We start from the raw sequence: 21,582 nt of genomic DNA on the forward strand, positions 1-21,582 counted from the left end.
TAATTTTTCCTATGTGGTTTTTCTCTTTTGCTCTAACATTTTTCCTGAAAACTACGAATGATGGAGCTTGCTGTAAAAGTGATTCTTCTTTTCTTTTTTCTTTTGCATGAGTAACATAAGACCCTCATTGGATTTTAAGTGCTTAAGATAGATACAATACAAACAAAAGGACAATTTATTATACACAAGTTGATATATTTAGAGATTTTAATTTGAAATTGTCATTGCAATTGCCATTGCACTTTTTTTTGGCAAAGAGGTAGTTCCAATTTGTTTCCTTCCTGGTATAAATGGTGATTTCTGGTTATGCCTCTTAGCACGTTTCCTGTGTAATAACCCCCTCTGTATATTTGTGTGCTTTTCCATTTTGAAGTATCTCAGTTAGCAGGAAGAACAGGAAGAGAGAAGACATCAAGGTGTGCGCTGCACAGAGGGTACAAGGTAAGGACAACCCACCCATCCAGCTTGCATATCATTCATTAATTTGGAACATTCATCATTAGCTTGAAACATTGTGAGTTAGATGCAGTGGTGGAAAAAGTACTCAAAAGTAAAAGTATCAATACTGCAATGTAGAAGTAGTAGTAGAAGTAAAAGTCCGGAATTCAACATTTACTTGAGTAAAAGTGCAAAAGTATTGGTATCAAAATGTACTTAAAGTACCAAAAGTAGAAAGTACTCATTATGCAGAATGTCCTAATTCACAACTTTTTAAATTTATAAAAAACTTTTGAAAATAGAAGATCTACAAGCTCACAATGCGTCACATCGCTACGCATTGTGAGCTTGTAGATCGGCTATTTTCAAATGGCCAAAATGTATATAGAGCTGAAGTGAATAATGTATGTTTTGTAATAATAATCTAAATCTACAAAGTAACTAGTAACTCAAGTTTTCAAATAATTGTAGTAGAGTAAAAAGTACAATATTTGCCTCTGAGATGTAGTGGAGTAGAAGTAAAAGTACTGAAAATTGGAAATACTCCAATAAAGTAAAAGTACCTCAAAATTGTACTTAAGTACAGTACTTGAGTAAATGTAAGTAGTTACTTTACACCACTGGTTAGATGTAAGTAGATAATATTCAATATAAGAGAAAAAACGAAGCACAGGCATGCATGTGGTAGCTAATCCTTATTTTTCTATCACCTGCAGTTATGAAATTACAAAATATGTTTTTTAAGGAATTGTTATTTGAAAGTCTGCTGTCTTGTAGTGCTATGCAACACTGTAATTGTTGTTGTGAATGATAGAATTGTTTAATTGAAATGAATAAAACTGACCTGTATATTTAGTAGTGAAGATAGAGCGACTGTGGCTCTCAGTGAGTGCAATTCAGGAGTACAAATTTGTATTCCTACATCACCACCATGACAAACAGCCAAGTAAATAATCCTGATTTAGTCAGTTACTGTATTGCATTTCATATTATGTCTAAGATCCAAAGGATCCTGATTTCAGCTTTGTTAACAGAACAAAAAATATTGTTGTAAACCACTTGCAATAATGTGCACACAGCAGTGTTAATTAACCCGAGAGTGTCAAAATTGACCCATAAGGTCTGAGCATATTATAACATATGTTTTTGCTCCCTGAGACAAAGTAGCTCAAATCAAAGTGAAGCATTAAAAAAAAGGCCTCTAGGGACAACTGAACTCCCCTCGCTTGATTAATAAAGATCGATCTATCTATCTATCTATCTATCTATCTATCTATCTATCTATCTATCTATCTATCTATCTATCTATCTATCTATCTATCTATCTATCTATCTATCTATCTATCTATCTATCTATCTATCTATCTATCTATCTATCTATCTATCGCAATTATTACATTACATAAATGCTATGCTTTGTCAATTGGTTATGTTTTCAATAGATATTAGTTATACTATGCATGTTGGTTACTTCTTCAAATATGTTATGTTATCTAGATAGACATACAGTATCAGAGATGCTCGTAGGCCTGCGTCCTGCGTCGCTGACGCACCATATTGCGAAAGGACGCATTCATGACAACTCTAGTGCGTCCATGGGACGCAGCTCCGATTAGCTCCGATAATATATAATATTTGTCAGCTGTGATCTACATGGACTCTCTCGGTTAGGCACCGTTGGTGGAGAAGTATAACTCTCCGGTTAGACACCGTTGTACTGGAGAAGTATAACTCGGTTAAACGGCGTTGTGTGGCAGAAGCAGCAGCACAGCCCCTCGCTGTTAAGGCAAGTACACACTGCAGGACCTTAAAGTTGTCGGGGGGTCATCTGATCGTTAAGCATAACACACTGCAGGAGTTTATTCCTTGAAATCGGCTGTCATAATATCGTTGTGGTCTTCACAGCACGATTGATCCCCGACAAGGGCTGACACACTGTAGGATAGTTCACTAGGATGCTATCTCCAGAGTCAGACCCAATACATACATTTTTGTTTATTCCAATTCATTTTAATCGAGGTATCCCGTGATATGCCTCTCCCCCTCTCTCTCTCTCTCTCTCTCTCTCTCTCTCTCTCTCTCTCTCTCTCTCTCTCTCTCTCTCTCTCTCTCTCTCTCTCTCTCTCTCTCTCTCTCTCTCTCTCTCTCTCTCTCTCTCTCTCTCTCTCTCTCTCTCTCTCTCTCTCTCTCTCTCTCTCTCTCTCTCTCTCTCTCTCTCTCTCTCTCTCTCTCTCTCTCTCTCTCTCTCTCTCTCTCTCTCTCTCTCTCTCTCTCTCTCTCTCTCTCTCGCACGGCAAGTGCGCTAATTCCGCTGTGACAGTTGCCATGTCCGCTTATTATAAGCGACTTTGGGATTATTTTTCTGTAAAGTTGCTTGAAAGTGTAGTTGCTTTTTTGGCCTTGTTTCCTAATGTTGTTTGAACCAGTTGTTCTCAAACATTTTCATGGCAAGGACCCCCAAATTAATATTTGTCCGCAGATGCGCAGACCTCCCCCTTCTGAAAATATGTTGTGCCATAGACCCCCATACAAGATCTGTGTGGATTTGGAAAATACTCCACAACCCCCCCCCCCCCCAATGTCTTCTTTAAAAATAGCCTATCTACAACGTGAGCTTGTAGATTGGCTATTTTCAAATATCCAATGTATTTGTAAATAGGTTTAAAGTGCTCAAGTGGCCTTTTCTTGGGCTTGTTTTCATAGACCTGGTTGCTTATTTCTCTCGCAACATGTGGCAACGCTGTTCAGACACAGCGTGTGTCACAGGCATGCTGCACTCACAGACACACACACACACACACACACACACACACACACACACACACACAGAGAGAGAGAGAGAGCTCTCGCTCTGTCTCTGTCTCTCTGTACAATTCCTCTAAAATAAACAGCCCACCAGGCTCGCTCACTTTCTCATTTAGTTTTATAATGTTAACTTAATACAGGACTGGAAGGTAATATTGTGGTAGGGACTGTTTGTTGTGGTCAGATCCAGCGACGCTCCCCTAGCCACGGTTGCTGTAATGTGCTCTCATTGGCTGCAGCGTGGATTTGCTCGCAGAATGGTCTCGGCTCCTTTCACACTGTATGATATTGTCTCTTGTCCTGTCCCAGACAGAGATGAATATCTAACAATTTAGATATCTGAAAAGCCGTCGCAGAGCGGAGAATCGCGGCCACATCGGGTCGCAGAGCCTTTCACACACACAGAGCATTTTCTCGCCGATCAAAGGCCGATCTGCGTCAGGTCGGGAGGTTTTGTCGGCGAGCGCCAAAAAATGTCGGCGACAGCAATATCGGACCTAATGTCTTGTAGTGTGTACCTGCCCTTAGTCTACGCTACTCACACAGAGAGAGAGAGAGAGACGGCATGAGGACCTGCTCTTAAACGTGTTAAAACGTCTTGGATAGACGGACCACTGTCTGGAATAATAACTGATCATCATACATACAGGTCTACTACTAATCTCTGTTGCTGTTGTCATCTTAAATTGACCAGCCAAAGTAAAATCCCCGATTTTAGAGTGTTCTCCCACTTGCTTGGAGATCAGAGTGATGTATGTGGTGGATTAATGCATGTTGCCAATCAGCTGTGTAACATTAGCAGGTTAACGATGGCTCGTTGATCCTATGCATTTGACCCTGATTTGACCACAAAGGCAAACAAAAGCACTAATTAATGGCAGCTGTAAGTAACCGGTTGTCTATCGTCTGTGTCTTGTGTATGTTTAATAGGCAACTGGATGTTTTCTGTAGCTTAGAGATATCATAACAATTAATTCCCTGAAGAGGGTAGACCCTCTCCCTCATGCTAAACTTAAAGTGACTTATAAGGTTCCACTTCTCCTCAAAAAGACAACTTTATTTTCCTTTCTCAATGACAAGCCTAATAGTATTATTGCATGTTGACTATGTGCAAACTGCAAGCCAATGTTCATAGGCATTGTCAGTATTTGTCTTCATTATTTCTTGAATTCCTATTTCTTTATTTGCCAATACTTCCACTGTAAGCCAGTGTTTTCAGTCTACACAATAAATAGTAAAAATAAATTCTACATTCATAAATAATACAAAATAAAATAATAATAATGATTAAAAGGTTCTATGATTAAATGTATTCTATTGGTCAAAGGTATGTTAAATCCACCTGTTGCCCACTACTAGTATTTCTTACCATAAGGTGTGCTAATACTACAGAATCATATACATTTGAAAAAATATATTTATGATTTTTTAATATATGTATATATATCGGTATCGGTCTTGAAAAGCAGGAACGGGTCGCACTGATCTAGATCTGCTATTTTCACAATATGTATCTGTGGAACTGAATCAAACTAAATTAAGTGCCTCAACTCCTAATTCCTCAGGGTGGGGGTCCCCAGTTAAAATATGATTATTTTGGGGGGTCGCTGCCTGAAGGTGCAGTGAATCCACTGCATCAGGATATAATGTACACAGTCACACACGCATAGAAGATATGGAGATTGGAGATCAAAGAAAACGATAGGGGGGGGGGGACGTGTAATTGGGGACCCATAAAATGTCCCTGGGACCCATCTAAAAGACCACCCTTGCATCCCAGGACCCATTACATTGAAAACCTAGCAACATCACTGCAGTATACTGTTTGCTTGATCTGAAATGCTAAGAATGTTATTTAGATCACATGTTGTTTTAGACAAATGTCAGGTTTGATGTTTGCCTGGTGTTCTAGTTACTTGGTAGCCTGGTAAACCCTCCCTCCGTAAATCTCATATGTAATTTATTTCAGGAGTGAAATCAAATGGAAATGAGATTTTACGGAGGGAGGGGCTTTACCAGGCTAGTTACTTGGTACTATACTCAAAAATGTTGTCCTTGTAACCCTTCTTGGTGCTAGTTTTCTATGCAGATATCTTGATTAGGCTACTTGTTCTCTTGTTTTGTTTCTTAGATTCGTTTTTCTCGACCACACATGTTACGAATGTGATTTAGACAGCATGTTGTTCAGAAAGATGCTTGGTTCATTGTTTACCTGGCATCCAAGCTTCTTCAAAGCACTGTCTCTCGGCACTCCACTTATGTGACTATTTCCCTTGTTATTTATTGACTAGTAGAGCTCATGCTTACTCTGCTTATTACAATTTTGCACTTGTAATTTGCTTTGTATAAGAGCGTCTGCTAAATTCCTAAATTGTATATTGATGTTTTTCTTTGCACTCTACTTAAAGTATGCAACCATTTACCCTGTCGTTTGTTGACTATAGGGTTCGTGTCATTTACTCAGATTTTGCACTTTATACAGTCTGTCACTCCGGATAAGAGTGTTGATTAAATACCTAAATCGTTATGATAAAGTCTAAGTTGTGGTTTCAGTGTATTGGTATAAATACACAGTAAGCCGTGATTTGTCTACATACTTTGCCACATAAAAGCCCATAACAGAAGTATTGTTTTTCGGTACACTACCAACAACTAACTATGAAACCACATATGGGAACAACGTTGTTAGTAAGCAGCCTTGGATGTTTGATCTGTACAACGAGACAGTATTTTCTAGTGACTATTCCTTAAAGGAGTAGTTCACCCAAAAATTATTTTCGATCAATTACACACCCCATGAAGCATTGAATTCATGACGATTTTGAGTCTCTTTGAGTCTCCTACCTGAAATACATCAAATTATTGGCTCAGGAATGCGTCAAAAACAAAAAGAAAATCCATGAATTCAAGGCTTCATGGGGTGTGTAATTGATCGGGGGAAAAAAGTCATTCTTTGGGTGAACTATTCCTTTAACATTCACAGCAATTAAGCACTGAGTACTGTTGTGAACGGCGTATTGTGGAATGAAAGCAAATCCTAACAAATTATGTGTTATTATGTGCTGTGATTTGAGATTTGCGTGAGGAAATGTTGTTAGTAACACATATCCCACACAGGTCTCATTGACATGAATCTTCCATTTATAGCTGTGACTAATATGTCCCAACGTCGTCTTTCAGCAGGATTTACCTACTTGTAATTACACCTATCACAGTTATTGCTTAATCGCAGTTATTTTACATAATCACAATTATAATGCATAATCGTCATAATCGTATTTATGTTGAAAAATGTTCATACATTTTCAAATATTTTCCAGAAATAGTAAATCTACAGTGGTCGCAATGTGACGCGTTGTGAGCTTGTAGATCAGCTATTTACACTATTCATATGTTCCAATGTTCAATGCCAAAAAGACAATTACATTGTTAATCACAATTTGTAGGCCTACAGTATGACAATTAATTGTCACATAAAATGTCATGATCATGACAGTCCTACATTTTTTTATACTATTCCATGGTAACATTCTGTCTGTCTTAGCTCTTAGTACAGGTTTTGGTCAAATGTTTCAATCCAAAAATGTGTCCTTCATTGTTTGAATGTATGTATCTAATTGTACTCAATTATCCCTCCAAATCGTCTGAACAGATCTGCTTTTGCTCACCTGGATTAGACTAACAATAGGAATTTCTGCATCGAGGACTCGCCAGACACATTTCTTTTGCAATTTAGAACCCTTCAGGATGCACCAAACAATGCCTCCTCTTTGCCAATTTATTTAACTAAACATATTGGAAAGTGGATTGTTACTCCTGCTACGGCCGTCTCTGGTTAATGATCGCATAACTCAGTTTCTTTTCATAAAAGTAAAAACATGTCTTTGAAATATATGTGAAGTGTAAATTTCTTGTTCAAGCTATTGTTATTTAGGTTATTATAAGGTTACCCACCACATACACACACACACTTCCATATCAGATATTTTCAGATATGGAAGTTTGTGAGTAATAAAACCCACATAATATTCGAAGTACCCATATTACGCCTCGGCAAGTTTCCACACAGTAATGTGTGTGGAATAAATCCAAAGTGAAACTTTTTACTTTGTATATTAGTGGTAAACCATATGTTGACTGTACAAACAAAACAAAACATTGAGAGCAATGCTCTCAATGTTTCACCCTCTCCAACTCTTATTTAGTACATGCAGCACTGTCAAATAGAATAAAATGATATAATCAACGTCTTCATGATTGCATTCTAACAATTTGTGGTGCTTTCATCCACAGGCATTGAAATGCAAGAATAGGATTCTTGCATTAAAATGAATGCTTTGACATTCAAAGGATGCTTTTATTGAGAGATAAGACCGAAGTTGCAGGAGATAGAGACCAAAATGAGAAGCCACAAACTGCTTCAATGCTTTCTCTTTCTTTTTCTGTGGGTGGTTCATTTGCATACTTAGCGGTTGTTTCCAAAGCTCTGTTTGTTTACTGTGAAATTGCATGCTCCTCTTCCTGGCCTCAAGTACAGAGTTGAAAACAAGGGCTGATAATTTGTAATACCACTTCGCTCAAAGAATACATTTGGGTATTCTTAGAAAATGCACAACTCATTATTATGCCACATAACTGTGCTTATCAATGTGTATAATAGCATTTAACGACCCATATCAATGGGTCACATTCTTTTCACATAGTACATTGTTGTTTTGCATCTATACGATATATGCTAATCCTAGTGCGTGCAAGTTGCATAGAACCATGTGCAGTGATGCAAGCACACCAACCCCTGTTCTTCCCACTGTTGTGTTTAGTCAGATGCCTGTGATGCTATCTGAGCGATCTGTCTGTCGATCTGTGTGTGTGCGTGCGCGTGTGTGTGTGTGCGCGCGCGCATGCTCCTTTTTAAGTGCAGCGAAAGTTTGCACCTGTGCCCAACCACAACATTTGCATCAGGCCCAACAGCATTTGATCTCCAGTGTTTCTATTTAGAGTTTCAGATTTTACCAAATTAGACTTATCTTGTTGGATCTACAGTGTGGGAATATTATTGTATTGTCTATTGCCCCATTTTAAAAGATTGGGTGCCATGGACCCCGATAAGAGAAGATCTTGGTTGTTTAGATTAAGTACAGAATTCTGCTGTCTATAGTTTACTAGACAGTTGTATCATTTAATAATTCAGTATAGGCTCACACTGTTGGGGAAGAGAAAGAAACCTATCTTCTGAATAGTCATTCTTATAAATGTTCTCATTGGATTACCGTAGCTGGTGAAATTATTGTGAAATTAAGCACTTTCAACCTGGCATCCCTATTTTGTGCATGTCATGCAGGCACAACATTTCATATATAGTCATAGTAGCACATCTACAAGCACACAACGCGTCACGTTCTCTGGACCTCACTTTGAGAATCACCAGTCTACACATTCTGTCTAAATACTGCAATGCTGCTGTAATGAAGATGCATATGGCACTCCTTCTTTATTTATGACGCGCAGATTTGCCCATTGGGTCCTATCTATTCTCTTTATAGTTTATTGAAGTGTGTATACTTTTATGTAGTTGTTCTTTCTACTGTAGCTTTACCGGTATCCAGTAGCCGCGACAACCTGTTGTCATTTTTGGACAGAAATATATGCATCTTTCTAGTCTAAGAGAGATTATTCTCTCTGATGGCAGAGGAAAATCGTCAAAATATGCAATTTCAAGAACTGCACGCTAAAACATTCCTCTGCATTTTAAAGAACCCCATCCACCCTGCCCTACTGCTTTGAGCTCAGCATAATTCTGAACCACTACCCTCTCCTTTCTGCCATTCTAGGGATGCCAGAGACTGCCAGCGAGAAGTTGAGATGTGAGCGGAGGAGGAGTGGACATCAGCACAAAGCGCAACAGCAAAGTGACAAGACAGCAGAGCAGCTAGAGTGGTCCTGTCCTCCTTCCCAGGCTCGACAATCCCAGGTTTCACCTCCACCTTCCAGAAGCAAGGTATGATTCACTGCTTCAAGCTTAGGTTGGTTTGGTGTATTAGTCATGTAGCTATGACTTCCACACACACAGGGGTGGGGGCTGGGGGGGGTTCAATATGACGTTTATATGCAATCCCAATTTCACTTGTTTATCCTGTATGAGTTTAAATTAAATTGGTATCTCAACCTGAAAATGTATTTTCTGTTTACTAGAGCCGAGAGCTGATAAGATAAAGGTTATGTTTTTAGCACGTATCAAAAACGAATTTACCAAGTGCTTTAGATAAAACTGAAGAAGAAGACAAAAGCAAACTAAATAAATACACAATATATGCAATATGAAGTGCAGTGTAAAATATATTTGATTCCCAAAGTAGCTGTCTTATTTACTGGAGAGTAGGCAGTCTTCTGTGTTCATTTGATTTTTATTGATACAGTAGGAATACGGAATAGAGATACCCTACACAGTCAAATCCTCTCTGTTAATGTATCCATTTGGAACTCAGAGTTATTGCTGCATCATATCGTTTCAGCATGGATATTGCAATGTGCACATGTGCAATATTGACATTGCAATGGATGCGTTCTAGCTAAGACAAATTAGGTCAGTCAGTCACATTGTACTAAAACAATTTTACTCCTTGAAAGAAAAAAACTAGCAAGGTATGCATTTTTCCCGCCGCAGTCAGAAAACTCAGCTCTTCAGACTACACTGAAGTCTCCACTGTGTCTGTTCACAGTAATATCCTCAGTGTTAACTTAACACAGAAAGTGTACAAATGGAACCAAATGGACCCTTACTTGTTGCTTATTTAGATAGAGGCTAGTTGTATTATTCAGTTGTATATTCTTGCTCACAGAAGCTATGCATTATATTTAGATGTATGCTGCACAAATGCTATGTTATCCAATAGGCACTTTGCAGGATTGACCCTATGGTCTTTCCTCTATTGGCTTCTTAAATTTAAAATATTCCATTCTTTACCCACTTAAACTGTATGCTTAGTTGAACAAAGTCCCCCAGGGGTCTTACAGGCCAACCTGTTTTCACTCTACAATAAATATCGTAGGCAGAAACTAGCTTGTAGATCTACTTTTCATCGGAAGTTTGACCCAGAATATGGACTCTAGACTAGAGTTCATGTGGTTACAATTTTAGCCCCACTAGTGGTAGTGCAAGGCTCTACGGATGGAAATGTTGGTAGTTTCAAACCACTTTGGTCTGGGTGTAAGGAGCGGAGCAGCCTCTCTTGTTTCCACCGCCCCTAGCAACCCACGTCAGTGTTCAATGGTCTGTTGCCATTAGCCCCGAGACTGAATCATCACCGCTATTGTGTATTTATAGCTATTTTGTTTGTTACGAAGGCCTTGTTTGTTTGATATCTTGTACTAATTGTTTCCAAGCCTAAGTGGAGAGGCAATGTTATAGGGTAATGTGGGTTAGGTAAGGTTTGACTGTTGATAATGGTGCATGGGTGTGATGGGGGGGTGTTTTGGGGCATCAGATTACATGATTTTATGGAGGTGTCATGGACCTAAACATACACATGACACATCTACTGTACACCCACAACAACTCAAACCCTCATGTTTTCTAATATTTATGTATATTATATAATTGTGATAACTATATGTAAGGGATAATGAACAGGGGTGCGATCATTTTTGAAAAAAAAACCCAGGTGATGTAGGACCCCTGTCGGTGTTTATTATCCTGCATATTACGCAGCTCCCTTGTCCGTATTCTGGGGCAAACATTCGGCGAAAATAGCAGATCAGTGTGTACGGTTTAAGTGGTTAAACAATAATTTGATACAAAATATAACAACAAAAAGGATTTTATTGATTTAAAGGGGATTTAAATCCTTCCTTACACAAAAAGTAATTATATTCTACATTTACGAGGTGTTGCGAACTTGCGAATGAGCTGATTAGCAACATACCTTTTTGGACTCCTTTCTGAAGATTGATATGATCTAGGTGCACAATCTGTTAATCAGAACTACATCCATACAATGGTGTTTTATTCATAGCAGCGGTCCGCTATCGAAAAATAACAGACAGCAGAATGCCATGCGTTCAACCAAGCCACACGTAATAAATATTAATCCATTGAATAGTACCATAATAATGTATTAAACAGGCCATTTGCTCTGTTGAACAAAATGCTATGCTGTTTTGTAGCTCAATATCGCTGTTATTCCTTCCCAGGGCTGGAATAATGTGGAAGGGAGAAGACAGGCCCCCCTGGATCCATCTCCAAGCCTGCAGTACCAGCACAGACCCTCTGTACTGCGTCAGGGGACCCCGGCCATCCATAGACTACAACTTGGTACAGACCATTGATAATAAATAACACAGAAATAATTTATGCAGTAATACATTGTGTTAATGCAATCCTGAGATAAATGAAAATGTATTCATATATCACATCACAATTTAAAATGTAAAATCTAGGAATTTAGCTGATGTTCTTATCCAGAGTGCGGAATTAGAAGAAATGGCATGAACCCTAGAACATCATCAGCTGTCATGTTTGAGGCATGTCCATCTATGTCTTATCTAAATTATTCACACATTTGTGCATAGAAAAATTGTGCCAACTGATGAATCAGCTGAGAATTTAGGTTGGGTCTTAGGTTGAAGAAAGCCATCCATTCTTTTAGATTTTTCTGCGTATTGAATTCAACTGTCACTTCCACGATGCTAGGAGTGTGTGATGACAACACATAACACTTGTTTTTTGGTTACAACAATTTGATGTACAGTATTGTTGATGCCAGAGTTACAGTACTGTAACGCCAACCATGTTGCCATCCCTTCCACTCTTGCAGAGAACAGTTCATCTCAGCCTGTTTCCCCATGCAAGGTGGAAAGAAGCTCAGGCCAGCATTCGCAGTCATCACCCCCACACCCTGGCCCTGCTCCCAGACACACGCTTTACTCCTCCCCACCGAGAACAGGCAGTCCAAAGCAGAGCCCGGGGAAGACCAGGCCCCAGGACTGGTGACTGAATTCTGTCCATTTACACCCCACCTCAAACTGTAGGAGCATTAAAAGATGGCAGTAGACTATAGTTTTACCATGATGGACAAAATCTGTCCTATTAGTTAAAGTTTCACCTGCAAGAGAGAGTGAGAGAGAGAGATTGTGCTATTGTGTGAATGTAAAGTACTTTGGGTCAACTTCTGTTGTTTTTAAATGCACTATACAAATACAAAGGTGACTTGACCTCACTTGAGAGAGAGAATGAGATAAATATATATATATAAATAAATATATATATATATATATAGAGAGAGAGAGAGCGAGAGAGACTGTGTGTGTGTGTGTGTGTGTGTGTGTGTGTGTGTGTGTGTGTGTGTGTGTGTGTGTGTGTGTGTGTGTGTGTGTGTGTGTGTGTGTGTGTGTGTGTGTGTGTGTGTGTGTGTGTGTGTGTGTGTGTGTGTGTGTGTGTGTGTGTGTGTGTGTGTGTGCACACGTGTGCGCATGTGTGCGTGACGTGCCTGCGTGCATTTTCAACCCTATCCCAATCCAAACGTTCCCTTTTATTTATGTCATAGGGTCAATCTGAATGACAGTAATGCCTCTACAGTATATGTTATGGGTAATGTGAGAAAATGGCTATATGTGTACATTGACCAGTCATTGTGAGAATGAAGTGAACTGTGTAGTGAATTTGTACATTAAAGCCAAAGTCATAACGCACAGGTGAGTTCTGATCAAATCCCATGTCTTTTAGCAACCCAAGGGGTGGCAGTGCTTTGTTCGTGAGTGGACTCTGCCGCTGGCCTGGCTGTGACGCAGCACTGGACGATTTTCCCAGCTTTCTGAAGTAAGTGATAGACAGACACGCAATAACATCTAATTATGTTGCTGTGGTTTTAAATGTTAATTATCTAATATAAACTGCAATCACAAATGTGATACATTGGACTTCTCTAAATTAGTAAAGTCTCTGGGGATTATAAACCAAAATAATAGTCCATACAGTATACTGCTGATTCACAGATCAGCTGTCTACAGCTGAGGTTGAGACTTCGTTAAGACAGTTGTATAATCTGTGTATGGTGCTTTCTTGTGTCTGTTGCACCTTTGTATAGTAACGCTCTCTGCCTTGTCTCTAGGCACCTTTATTCGGATCATGGCCATAGTGATAAAAGCATTGCTCAGTGGAAGGTCCAACAGGATATGGTGCAGTATATGGAGAGCCAGGTAAACCTGATTTATACTTCATCGACGATGCACTGTGTGAGTATATTGTCCCTTATGTACAAACTGTAAGCTTCAGATCAGTAGCCTATATCTGCAGGTGCCACAGTGGACGACACAAACTATCTATATTGCCTTCCATCCAAATACACTGCACTAGCAGACTTGTATTGCTGTCTCTACTATATACAAGAGTCCCATTGAACCTGCAGATGGAATGGAGATTGTAGCCTAAATATGGTGACACATATTTGGGTGTAGGGATAGTAAATAGAGGTACTGTATAGAGAAAGCATGGACTTTTGTTACCTCATAAGCAAACAACAGTCAGTTTTAACAGCCTGATTGCAGATGAGCATATTTAGTCCTTGTTTCTCATTTGAATTTTTTAGGTTAAGACAATACCGATTTGTACCGATTTGTTTTATGGTTGGACAAAATCTAAGAGTAATAGCAAAAAAATAGTTAAGCAAAGATCGACCTCCTGGTGGCGCTATAACAGGCCGATGTAAAACAAATTGGGGCAGAGGATCTGCTCTGGCCTCCAGGGAGTTTGTGTGCACAGTGAGTCTCACACCGATCAGTCCAACAGTGCCGGAGATTAGCTGTACAAAGACGGACACACAGATGGACAGACACCTTCGCCTGTCGGAGACAATGAATCCAGTGTACCACTACAGTATGTCCAACCTTTAATGAACATTCTCTCTCTTTTAGCTGACTCTGGAGAAACAGAAGCTCTTTGCAATGCAACTTCATCTGCAGCTCTCTGAACACAAATTTACTGAGGTGGTAGGTTGGGTTTTCATCAATTTAATGCTCAAGCTGTGGGTTGTGGGGTTCTGCATGAACATTTGAGCTTGAAAGAAATGAATCGACCAAAATTGCCCTAATCAATTTCAATGTTGTCTTCCTTCATATACATTACAGTAACATCCTTAGTGTTAACCAACCACTTAAACCCTATATACCTCAGTTGACCGGGGTCCCCCAGGGGTCTATAATTCATTGGTCGCCTCCTTTTTTCCTTTTATGCCAAATGTCTTTGCCAAACATGTGACAATAGTCACACCACAGGGCCCCTGGGGGCCACAGGCGCACCGTTGCTCCAAACCACTCCAAACTTGGCACAAACACTGTTCAGGGGTCTGCCATGAGAATAGTCACACCAGGGTCCACAGGCGCACAGATGCTCCAATCCGCACCAAACATGGCACAAACACTGTTCAGGGGTCTGGCATGGGAATATAGTTACACAAAAAAAAACATAAATTGCACACATAAGGTGCACTACAGCAGTGTTTAACACTTCAAATGGCCATAACTCTGTGACCATTCCTCTGATCAGCGCAAGATTTGAAGGCTGCATAGTGGCCTGAAAACCTAGTAGCTGAAAATAACACACATTGCCTGCAACAATGTGAGGACAGCATGTACAATCTTCATGGTAGAGTAAGTTGATACAATATAACTAAAACATCTGCAATATTTGGAGGTGATCTCCATTGTTTTCCATTGAGAAATGTAGACTCTGGTAGGACACCTACTGGTTGACAAGTAGTACTGCCTGAAGCTCACAACTGCAATATCTCCCCTGGCCAAGCCGGGATTCCATCTTAGTTTGGTCTCCCGTGCAGGAGAAACTGGGTTCAAATCCTGGGTAGCACATGCAACTTATGGGCTACAGCTTTGAATTAACACTGAGGAATTTTACCTGTGTTACCTTTAGCCCAGTCTTGGTGACTCCTCTCTCTCTCTCTCTCTCTCTCTCTCCATCCTCCACCCCTTCAGAATCTGGCGTCGGACTGGCCCTACAGCATGGCTCTGTTCCTCCCGCAGCCCCAGGCAGCAGATGGGGGCCGAGTGCCACGCTGTGCCACTAAAGACGCAGATGAGTTGGCACAGCGTGCCTACTACTGGCACGCTGGCACCGCCCACCTCCTGCCAGGTAACACATGCCACCATCACCAACACCTCAGTGCTGTCTATATCTGCTCGTTGCTTCAGAGCCTACACTGCAATGTGGTATTGATACAAAAGAAATTGGTGGACAAATGACAAAACAAATAATATATCCACATAGCTTTTAAAAAGGTGCGTAATCACGTTTCCCCCAAAATGTTATGATTGTGAAATAATAATTTTAATAATTTTGGCAAATTATTTTAGTCAAAACCCGGCGGAAGACTATTGCTGTCGAAACGGTGGTTATCCTTTTCCCTGACAGCAGCCATTATCCATTGCTTCTGTTTTTGTTGGGGAATGTCCTTTTTTCCCCTTGGCAACTGGAGTAATGTTTTCAGACAAATGAAATAATATAAGCCTATATTTGAAAAGTAAAAAGGCATATGCTACTTGTAATTACCCGAATGCCCACCGAATGTGAACCCACGGGGAAGCAAACAGATGGACCAGTTCCAATACTTTTCACTCCTACCTTTCGTATGTTGCCCAAATAATCAAAACTATAGAGGCACAACTATAGGGCACAAGTTGAAAAATCTGACAGTTCTTCTTTAAGGGAAGCTTGGAGGTAGCCAACACATTACAATGCTACAAAATGCATGACTGTTGCCTTATAGGCGTGATTCAGGGAAATAATATTATGCAACATGGTGATGTGAAGTGGAGTGCGACATCTATTAGCTGAATGTTGTCTTTTGCACCTTTACTGAGGTAAATCAGAGGTAAATGAACACTCAGGCTTTTGCAGTGTAAACACATTCTCTGCTGTTTTTGCTTCAGTAATGTTGCATTTTAAAAGACTTTTCGTATTTTTTTTTTTTTTTTTACATTATTATTATTATTTTTTTATTCATTCATTCGAAACTTAATTTGAAGGCATATGTGTGGTTGGATTGCTCCACAGATCTGGTTCCCAGTATTGAGTGTTATAAATACAACAACATTAGGCCTCCCTACACCTACGCCTGCCTGATCAGATGGGTGAGTTGTCCTTTATCAAAGAAAAGATAGAGGGCATTTGTCCCATTTGAATGGATGTGTTGATAGGAGAGTGCATGCAAGCACAGGCATCTGTGGGGAATAATACATTTAAAATAAAATAAAAACTATAATCACTTAAAGAACAACTTCAGCCATTTTCATATGATTGGTCCTCACTAATGCTCATTATAATATGGTACCATTTTTGTCTACTCTGTCTGTGTCTCAGAGGAGGGCTGTGGACATTTCAGAAACCCGCCTACCAGTGACATCATCGATGGGGAATACAAGCTAATAGAAACTGCAGGCTTTCTATTCCTGGAAAGTTAGCATGATATAATGGAAGCCATTGTTCTTAAGTTAATAAAAAAAAATCTAAACAAATTTGAAATGTTTGAGAAAAAAATCCTGCCTAACTATGATGTCACTGGTATTCACCAGTGATATCATCTGTCTACAGTCCTCCTGGTGTCCACAGCCCTCCTATGAGAGACAGACCGAGTAGAATATTTTATTTATCATGAGCATTAGATTAGTGAGGACCACTTATATGAAGAAAATGGGTAAAGTTGTCCTTTAACTGTTTACCACCACCAATGGCCCAAGGTTCTGATGCTGTACAAAGTAAAATCCAGTTATCTTTTTGTACAAATATTACTTTACATTTGGCTACATTTGTAGAGAGTGTACAAATGCAACCCCTCTCAGTTAAATATAATTTTACAGCTTAAAATTAGGGCTCCATTGCCACTCCACAGTAAAATCCAGAGGGTTAAGTAATTCTTTTTTTTTTTTTACTTTGCATGTTTTTACAGTCGATACTGGAGTCTCCAGACAAGCAGCGGACACTGAATGAGATCTACACCTGGTTCACCACCATGTTCTTCTACTTCCGTCACAACACTGCCACTTGGAAGGTTTGTCTCTCTCTCACTTCCATTATTCAACGTCTGGATGTCCTGGAGACTCAACGTGCAGACACAACAAGATTGTTCATTTTGCTGTAGAGCATTGGTACTCAAACCATTTCATGTCAAGGACCCCCAAATTAATATGTATTTGGCCGCAGACCCCCATCTGAAAAATGTTTGTGCCAGAGAGTAGAGAACACCATAGGATTTGTGCAGATAAAATGTTTCAATTTTTATTTTCTTTACCTACTTAATACTTTTCTATTCCTCTCCTCTGTACTATGTGAGGCATAAAATCTGTAAAAAAAATAAAATGTTGCCACTTAACTCCTATATACTTCGCTAACTGGAGTCCTCCAGGGGTCTATATGAGGCCCCATCCTCTTTACCCCCTACACCAAATATCATCTCTGAAAATAGGTGATCTACAAGCTCACAATGCCTTGTAGTTCAGCTGTTTGCTGAATATTTGCCCTAGAATAGGGATACTTGGGCTATGGTTAAAATGTATCTTTCAGCTAGGTGAAATTCTCTTTAGCCTTCTGGACTCTTACAAATAGTTATAATATGTTTAGCTGTAGGAAAGCTTGACTTTGTGGCACTCTCATCTTCTGTCGCACGCTGTTCCACCCAGAATGCTGTGCGCCATAATCTGAGCCTACACAAGTGTTTTGTGCGCGTGGAAGGAGGCAAGGGAGCTGTTTGGACAGTGGATGAGACGGAGTACCAGAGAAGGAAAGGGCAGAAATATTACAGGTATGCAAAGAAATGTTTGTTTGTAATACAGCCCATTTCATGTGTTTCACAGGAAATGCATACAAAATTGCATTTGAAATATATAAACTCACAAATTAGACAATACAAAAATATACAGATGTATAGAAATATTGAACAAAGTAGTACTAAATTCATATAAAGGTTGTATGTGAATATTCTGTTTGTTAAATAGCTCAATATTCGGATAGTAATCATTGTTTGAGAGTGTTTGATCAGTAACAGGGTATCAGCAGCTCTTTAGTAAGCAGAAAATACATTTTCAGGTCTGGATACCAATTTCATCCAATCAGGAGAGAGAACTCATACAAGATACAGGATATAAAAGAGAATTTGGTTGTGATGAAAAAAAATATTAGCAGACAGAATTTGAATTGGAATGTGTGGTTTCAAGGAATAAGTTGGATGAAGTTATGGTGTAATACTGAGAACAGATTTGAATCACATCCTAAATGAGTAATACATGAACTCTAGCCTACTATATAAAGTTCAAGTTGTGTGTTGCGGTGTTTGTCTGTGTCCAAATATGGACTTACCTGATGTCAGCGAAAACAGACGTTGTTAAGCAACTGTTTCTGTTGTGTGTGTTGGTGTTCTTCTGTGTACCCGGATTCCAAATATGGATATGTCCGTCGTCGATGTAAATCATCATTGTTCGGCAACGGTTGATGCCAGCGCAAATTTTTCGTCTTTATGCAACGGTTTCTGTTGTGTGATGTCAGACCAGAGCTTGATCAGGGAGAGAGAGAGAGCCTATTTCATCCATGCAATAACCCAGCCAACGCTGTGTACCAAAACCTGAACAAAAACGTTTCAATGCAATAAGCCTGGCAACGATGGGCAAGCTGATCATGCCTTACGTAGTTTTTGCTTGTATTTTCTAAGAAATAACAAAAATATTGTAGGTTATTAAATGGGGTGTAAGTGATCTTTTTTGTTAAAGTAAATAGCACATTTAATAACAACAGCAGTTGACCCAAAGTGCTTTCCAAACATACATAGACCTTAGTCTATTCACAAAGCAATAATAAAGGCAACGTAGTAAGAACAACAAAAACAAATAGAACCTCAAGCTGTATTAAAAGCAGGAGAACAAAGGTGGGTCTTTAATTTGGATTTAAAAATCTCAATGCTGGGGCTTGTCTTAATCTGGAATGGGAGATTATTCCAAAGTATGGGTGTATGGGGCTACGGAGAAGGCCCGGTCACCTTGGTTTTGAGGTTTGTCGGGGGAACTGAAAGGAGTTTCTGAGTGGATGATCGATTCTAAGTGCTTTTATCAGATCGGAAATGTATGGAGGGGCTAGACCGTTGAGAGCTTTAAAAACAAAGAGCAAAGCTTTACTCAATTCTAAATGTGACTGGTAACCAGTGCAGTTGTGCTAGCAGGGGTAATATGTTCTTGTTTCTTTGTTCCAGTAATGAGTCTTCTAGCAGCAGCATTTTGAACAATCTGTAGACGGGAGATGGTGGACTGGGGCAGCCCCAGATATAGGGAATTACAAAAGATCGGTTTCAACTTGGCTAGTTCTAAGCTGATAAAAACTGCCCTTTAGGACACTACTGGCTTGTTTATTAAAATGTAGGGCTGTGTCAAAGAAGACACCTTTTTTTTTACTGAGGGGCCAAGTGCTTGGGAGAGACCGGCGGTTGAGGTTGGAGGGCCAAAGATACGTAGTTACCTCAGTTTTATTTTTGTTCAGCTGGAGGTAGTTTGCAGCCATCCAGCTTTCGTTGACTTCCAGGCAGTTAAAAAGATTTGTTAGAGAGCTGGTATTGTCAGTTGTAGCTGGTAAGTAAAATTGTGTGTCGTCAGCATAACAATGGTAAGGGAGGGGGGACGGGGGGGGGTACATGTACAGAGAGAACAGGCCCTAAGGCCTTAAGATTGATCCTTGAGGGATGCCGCATGTAGGGCTGAGGATGAGGAACAGTTCCCAATCTGCACATTAAAAGTTCTGTCCTGTAAGTAAGAGGCAAACCAATTTAAAACCGTACCCAATTCCAAACAAAATTGGAATTGGAGCAGTAAAATTGAAGCTGATGAATGGTTTCTCTCACCTGATTGGATGAAATGAGTGACCGACCGACCTGAAGTTATTTTTTTTATTAAAGAACTGGAGAGACAGGAAAACCCCAATTATTGACATAGAACTTTAAACTTTAAACTTTTGTTTTGTTTTGTTTTGTTTTAACAAAGACAAATATCACTTACAGCACCTTTAATTCTAGTTCCTTTATTCTAGAGTCAGAATGTAACCCATTTTGGACTGAGGGCCACACTAGCTGTCACTCGGTTAAACAGTAATTAAAGCTGTATTTCACATTTTATAGTTTTACTGTCTGTCCATTGTGGCCTACAAAAGAGGGCAATTCTGTTTTATCTAACATAGTGCAGAAATAGAAAACACATTAAGACTGTACAGTATGCAGCACAGATCCTGAGCTAGATTTGAATGTGTGACATTAAGAGCTTTGTACCTGTGTGATATACAGTATATACCAACTGTCTCTCACCAGGATACACAAACTAATATACCATTTGCATTCTTTCAGGGATCACCCTGCAAAGTGGCTGGCACCTTACCCCAACTTCAATCCAGAAGAACCCTAAAGATAAGATAACAAAAATGAGCAAACAAAATGGAGCATTGCTCAGTGCAGGGTGTTTTCTGCAATGCCTTTTATATCCTGCAGAGAGCACTCAAGCGCCACAACTCCCATTATATCCACACCATTATGCCCTCATGTCCACTCCACCACACATTTGAGTCAAGTCTATTGTGTGTTTCACTCTGGTATGGACCACTAAATCTGCAGACATTGGGAGAGCATGAACAAAATCAGTATATTTTTTAGTGTACTAATGTCTGCTGTGGATATAAGTACATGTTGTAGCAACATTAGTCCATAATCAGAAAACATTGCTCTCAGCTAAATAAGCGTTTCATGGAAATAAAGTTCTCTAACTCTTGGCAAAGCTGTTAAAAAATGACCAAGAGTGACTGTTTCACAGCAGGTGCTAAGTAACATTCCCACAAAGTGTCCTTTTTTCAGACGTAAAAAGCCTTTGCTTGTGAATTCATTCACCCGTGGTCAACCCATCGTTGTTTCCACTCCCCCATGGCTGGTATTCAGTAGGTTATGTATAATAAAAGCCCATTTGTCTTGCTCTCTTGTCGTTCTTTGTTTTGTGTCTCTCCACAGGTAAAATGCCTTCACCCTGCGTGGTTCCTCCGTGTATAGAGACATACCCAGCCCTTTGTTAGCCTTTTCCATGCCTTCCATTTCTTTTGTTGGGCTCCTTAACCTTTTATTTGCTAATCATTGCTAATCTTGACAGGTTCTTCCCCACAAAAAAAAGAAGGTCTGAAAGTTGATCACTTGCACAATCAGATAAAGTAGGCAGCGAGGAGGTGATGTTTTCTCATTGTTGGGATGTTTGTTCTATGTTTATTAAAAGTGCTAATGGCTCAGTTGTGTAAACTTTATACTGATAAACAGAATGGAAATAAAA

The 21,582-nt window shown here is 39.6% G+C and overlaps 1 protein-coding gene across 2 annotated transcripts; it reads left to right on the forward strand.

Moving 5' to 3' along the window:
• The first annotated feature begins 331 nt into the window (after positions 1-331).
• On the forward strand, positions 332-21,236 carry foxp3b (forkhead box P3b). Of its 2 annotated transcripts, none has more exons than XM_084069172.1 (12): positions 332-441; positions 9,075-9,241; positions 11,434-11,554; positions 12,057-12,228; positions 12,965-13,057; positions 13,350-13,437; positions 14,152-14,226; positions 15,226-15,382; positions 16,304-16,380; positions 17,196-17,297; positions 17,926-18,047; positions 20,622-21,236. In XM_084069172.1, the coding sequence occupies exons 2-12, from the start codon at positions 9,077-9,079 to the stop codon at positions 20,677-20,679; spliced, it is 1,230 nt and encodes a 409-aa protein (XP_083925298.1). In that variant the 5' UTR covers positions 332-441; positions 9,075-9,076; the 3' UTR covers positions 20,680-21,236. The 2 variants fall into 2 exon arrangements, with proteins under 2 accessions (XP_083925298.1, XP_083925299.1); XM_084069173.1 differs by having other exon boundaries at positions 14,152-14,223.
• Positions 21,237-21,582: the final 346 nt, after the last annotated feature.

Source organism: Gymnoscopelus microlampas (assembly GCF_963454915.1).
Source record: "Gymnoscopelus microlampas genome assembly, chromosome: 10".
In the NCBI taxonomy this organism is placed as follows: Eukaryota; Metazoa; Chordata; class Actinopteri; order Myctophiformes; family Myctophidae; genus Gymnoscopelus; species Gymnoscopelus microlampas.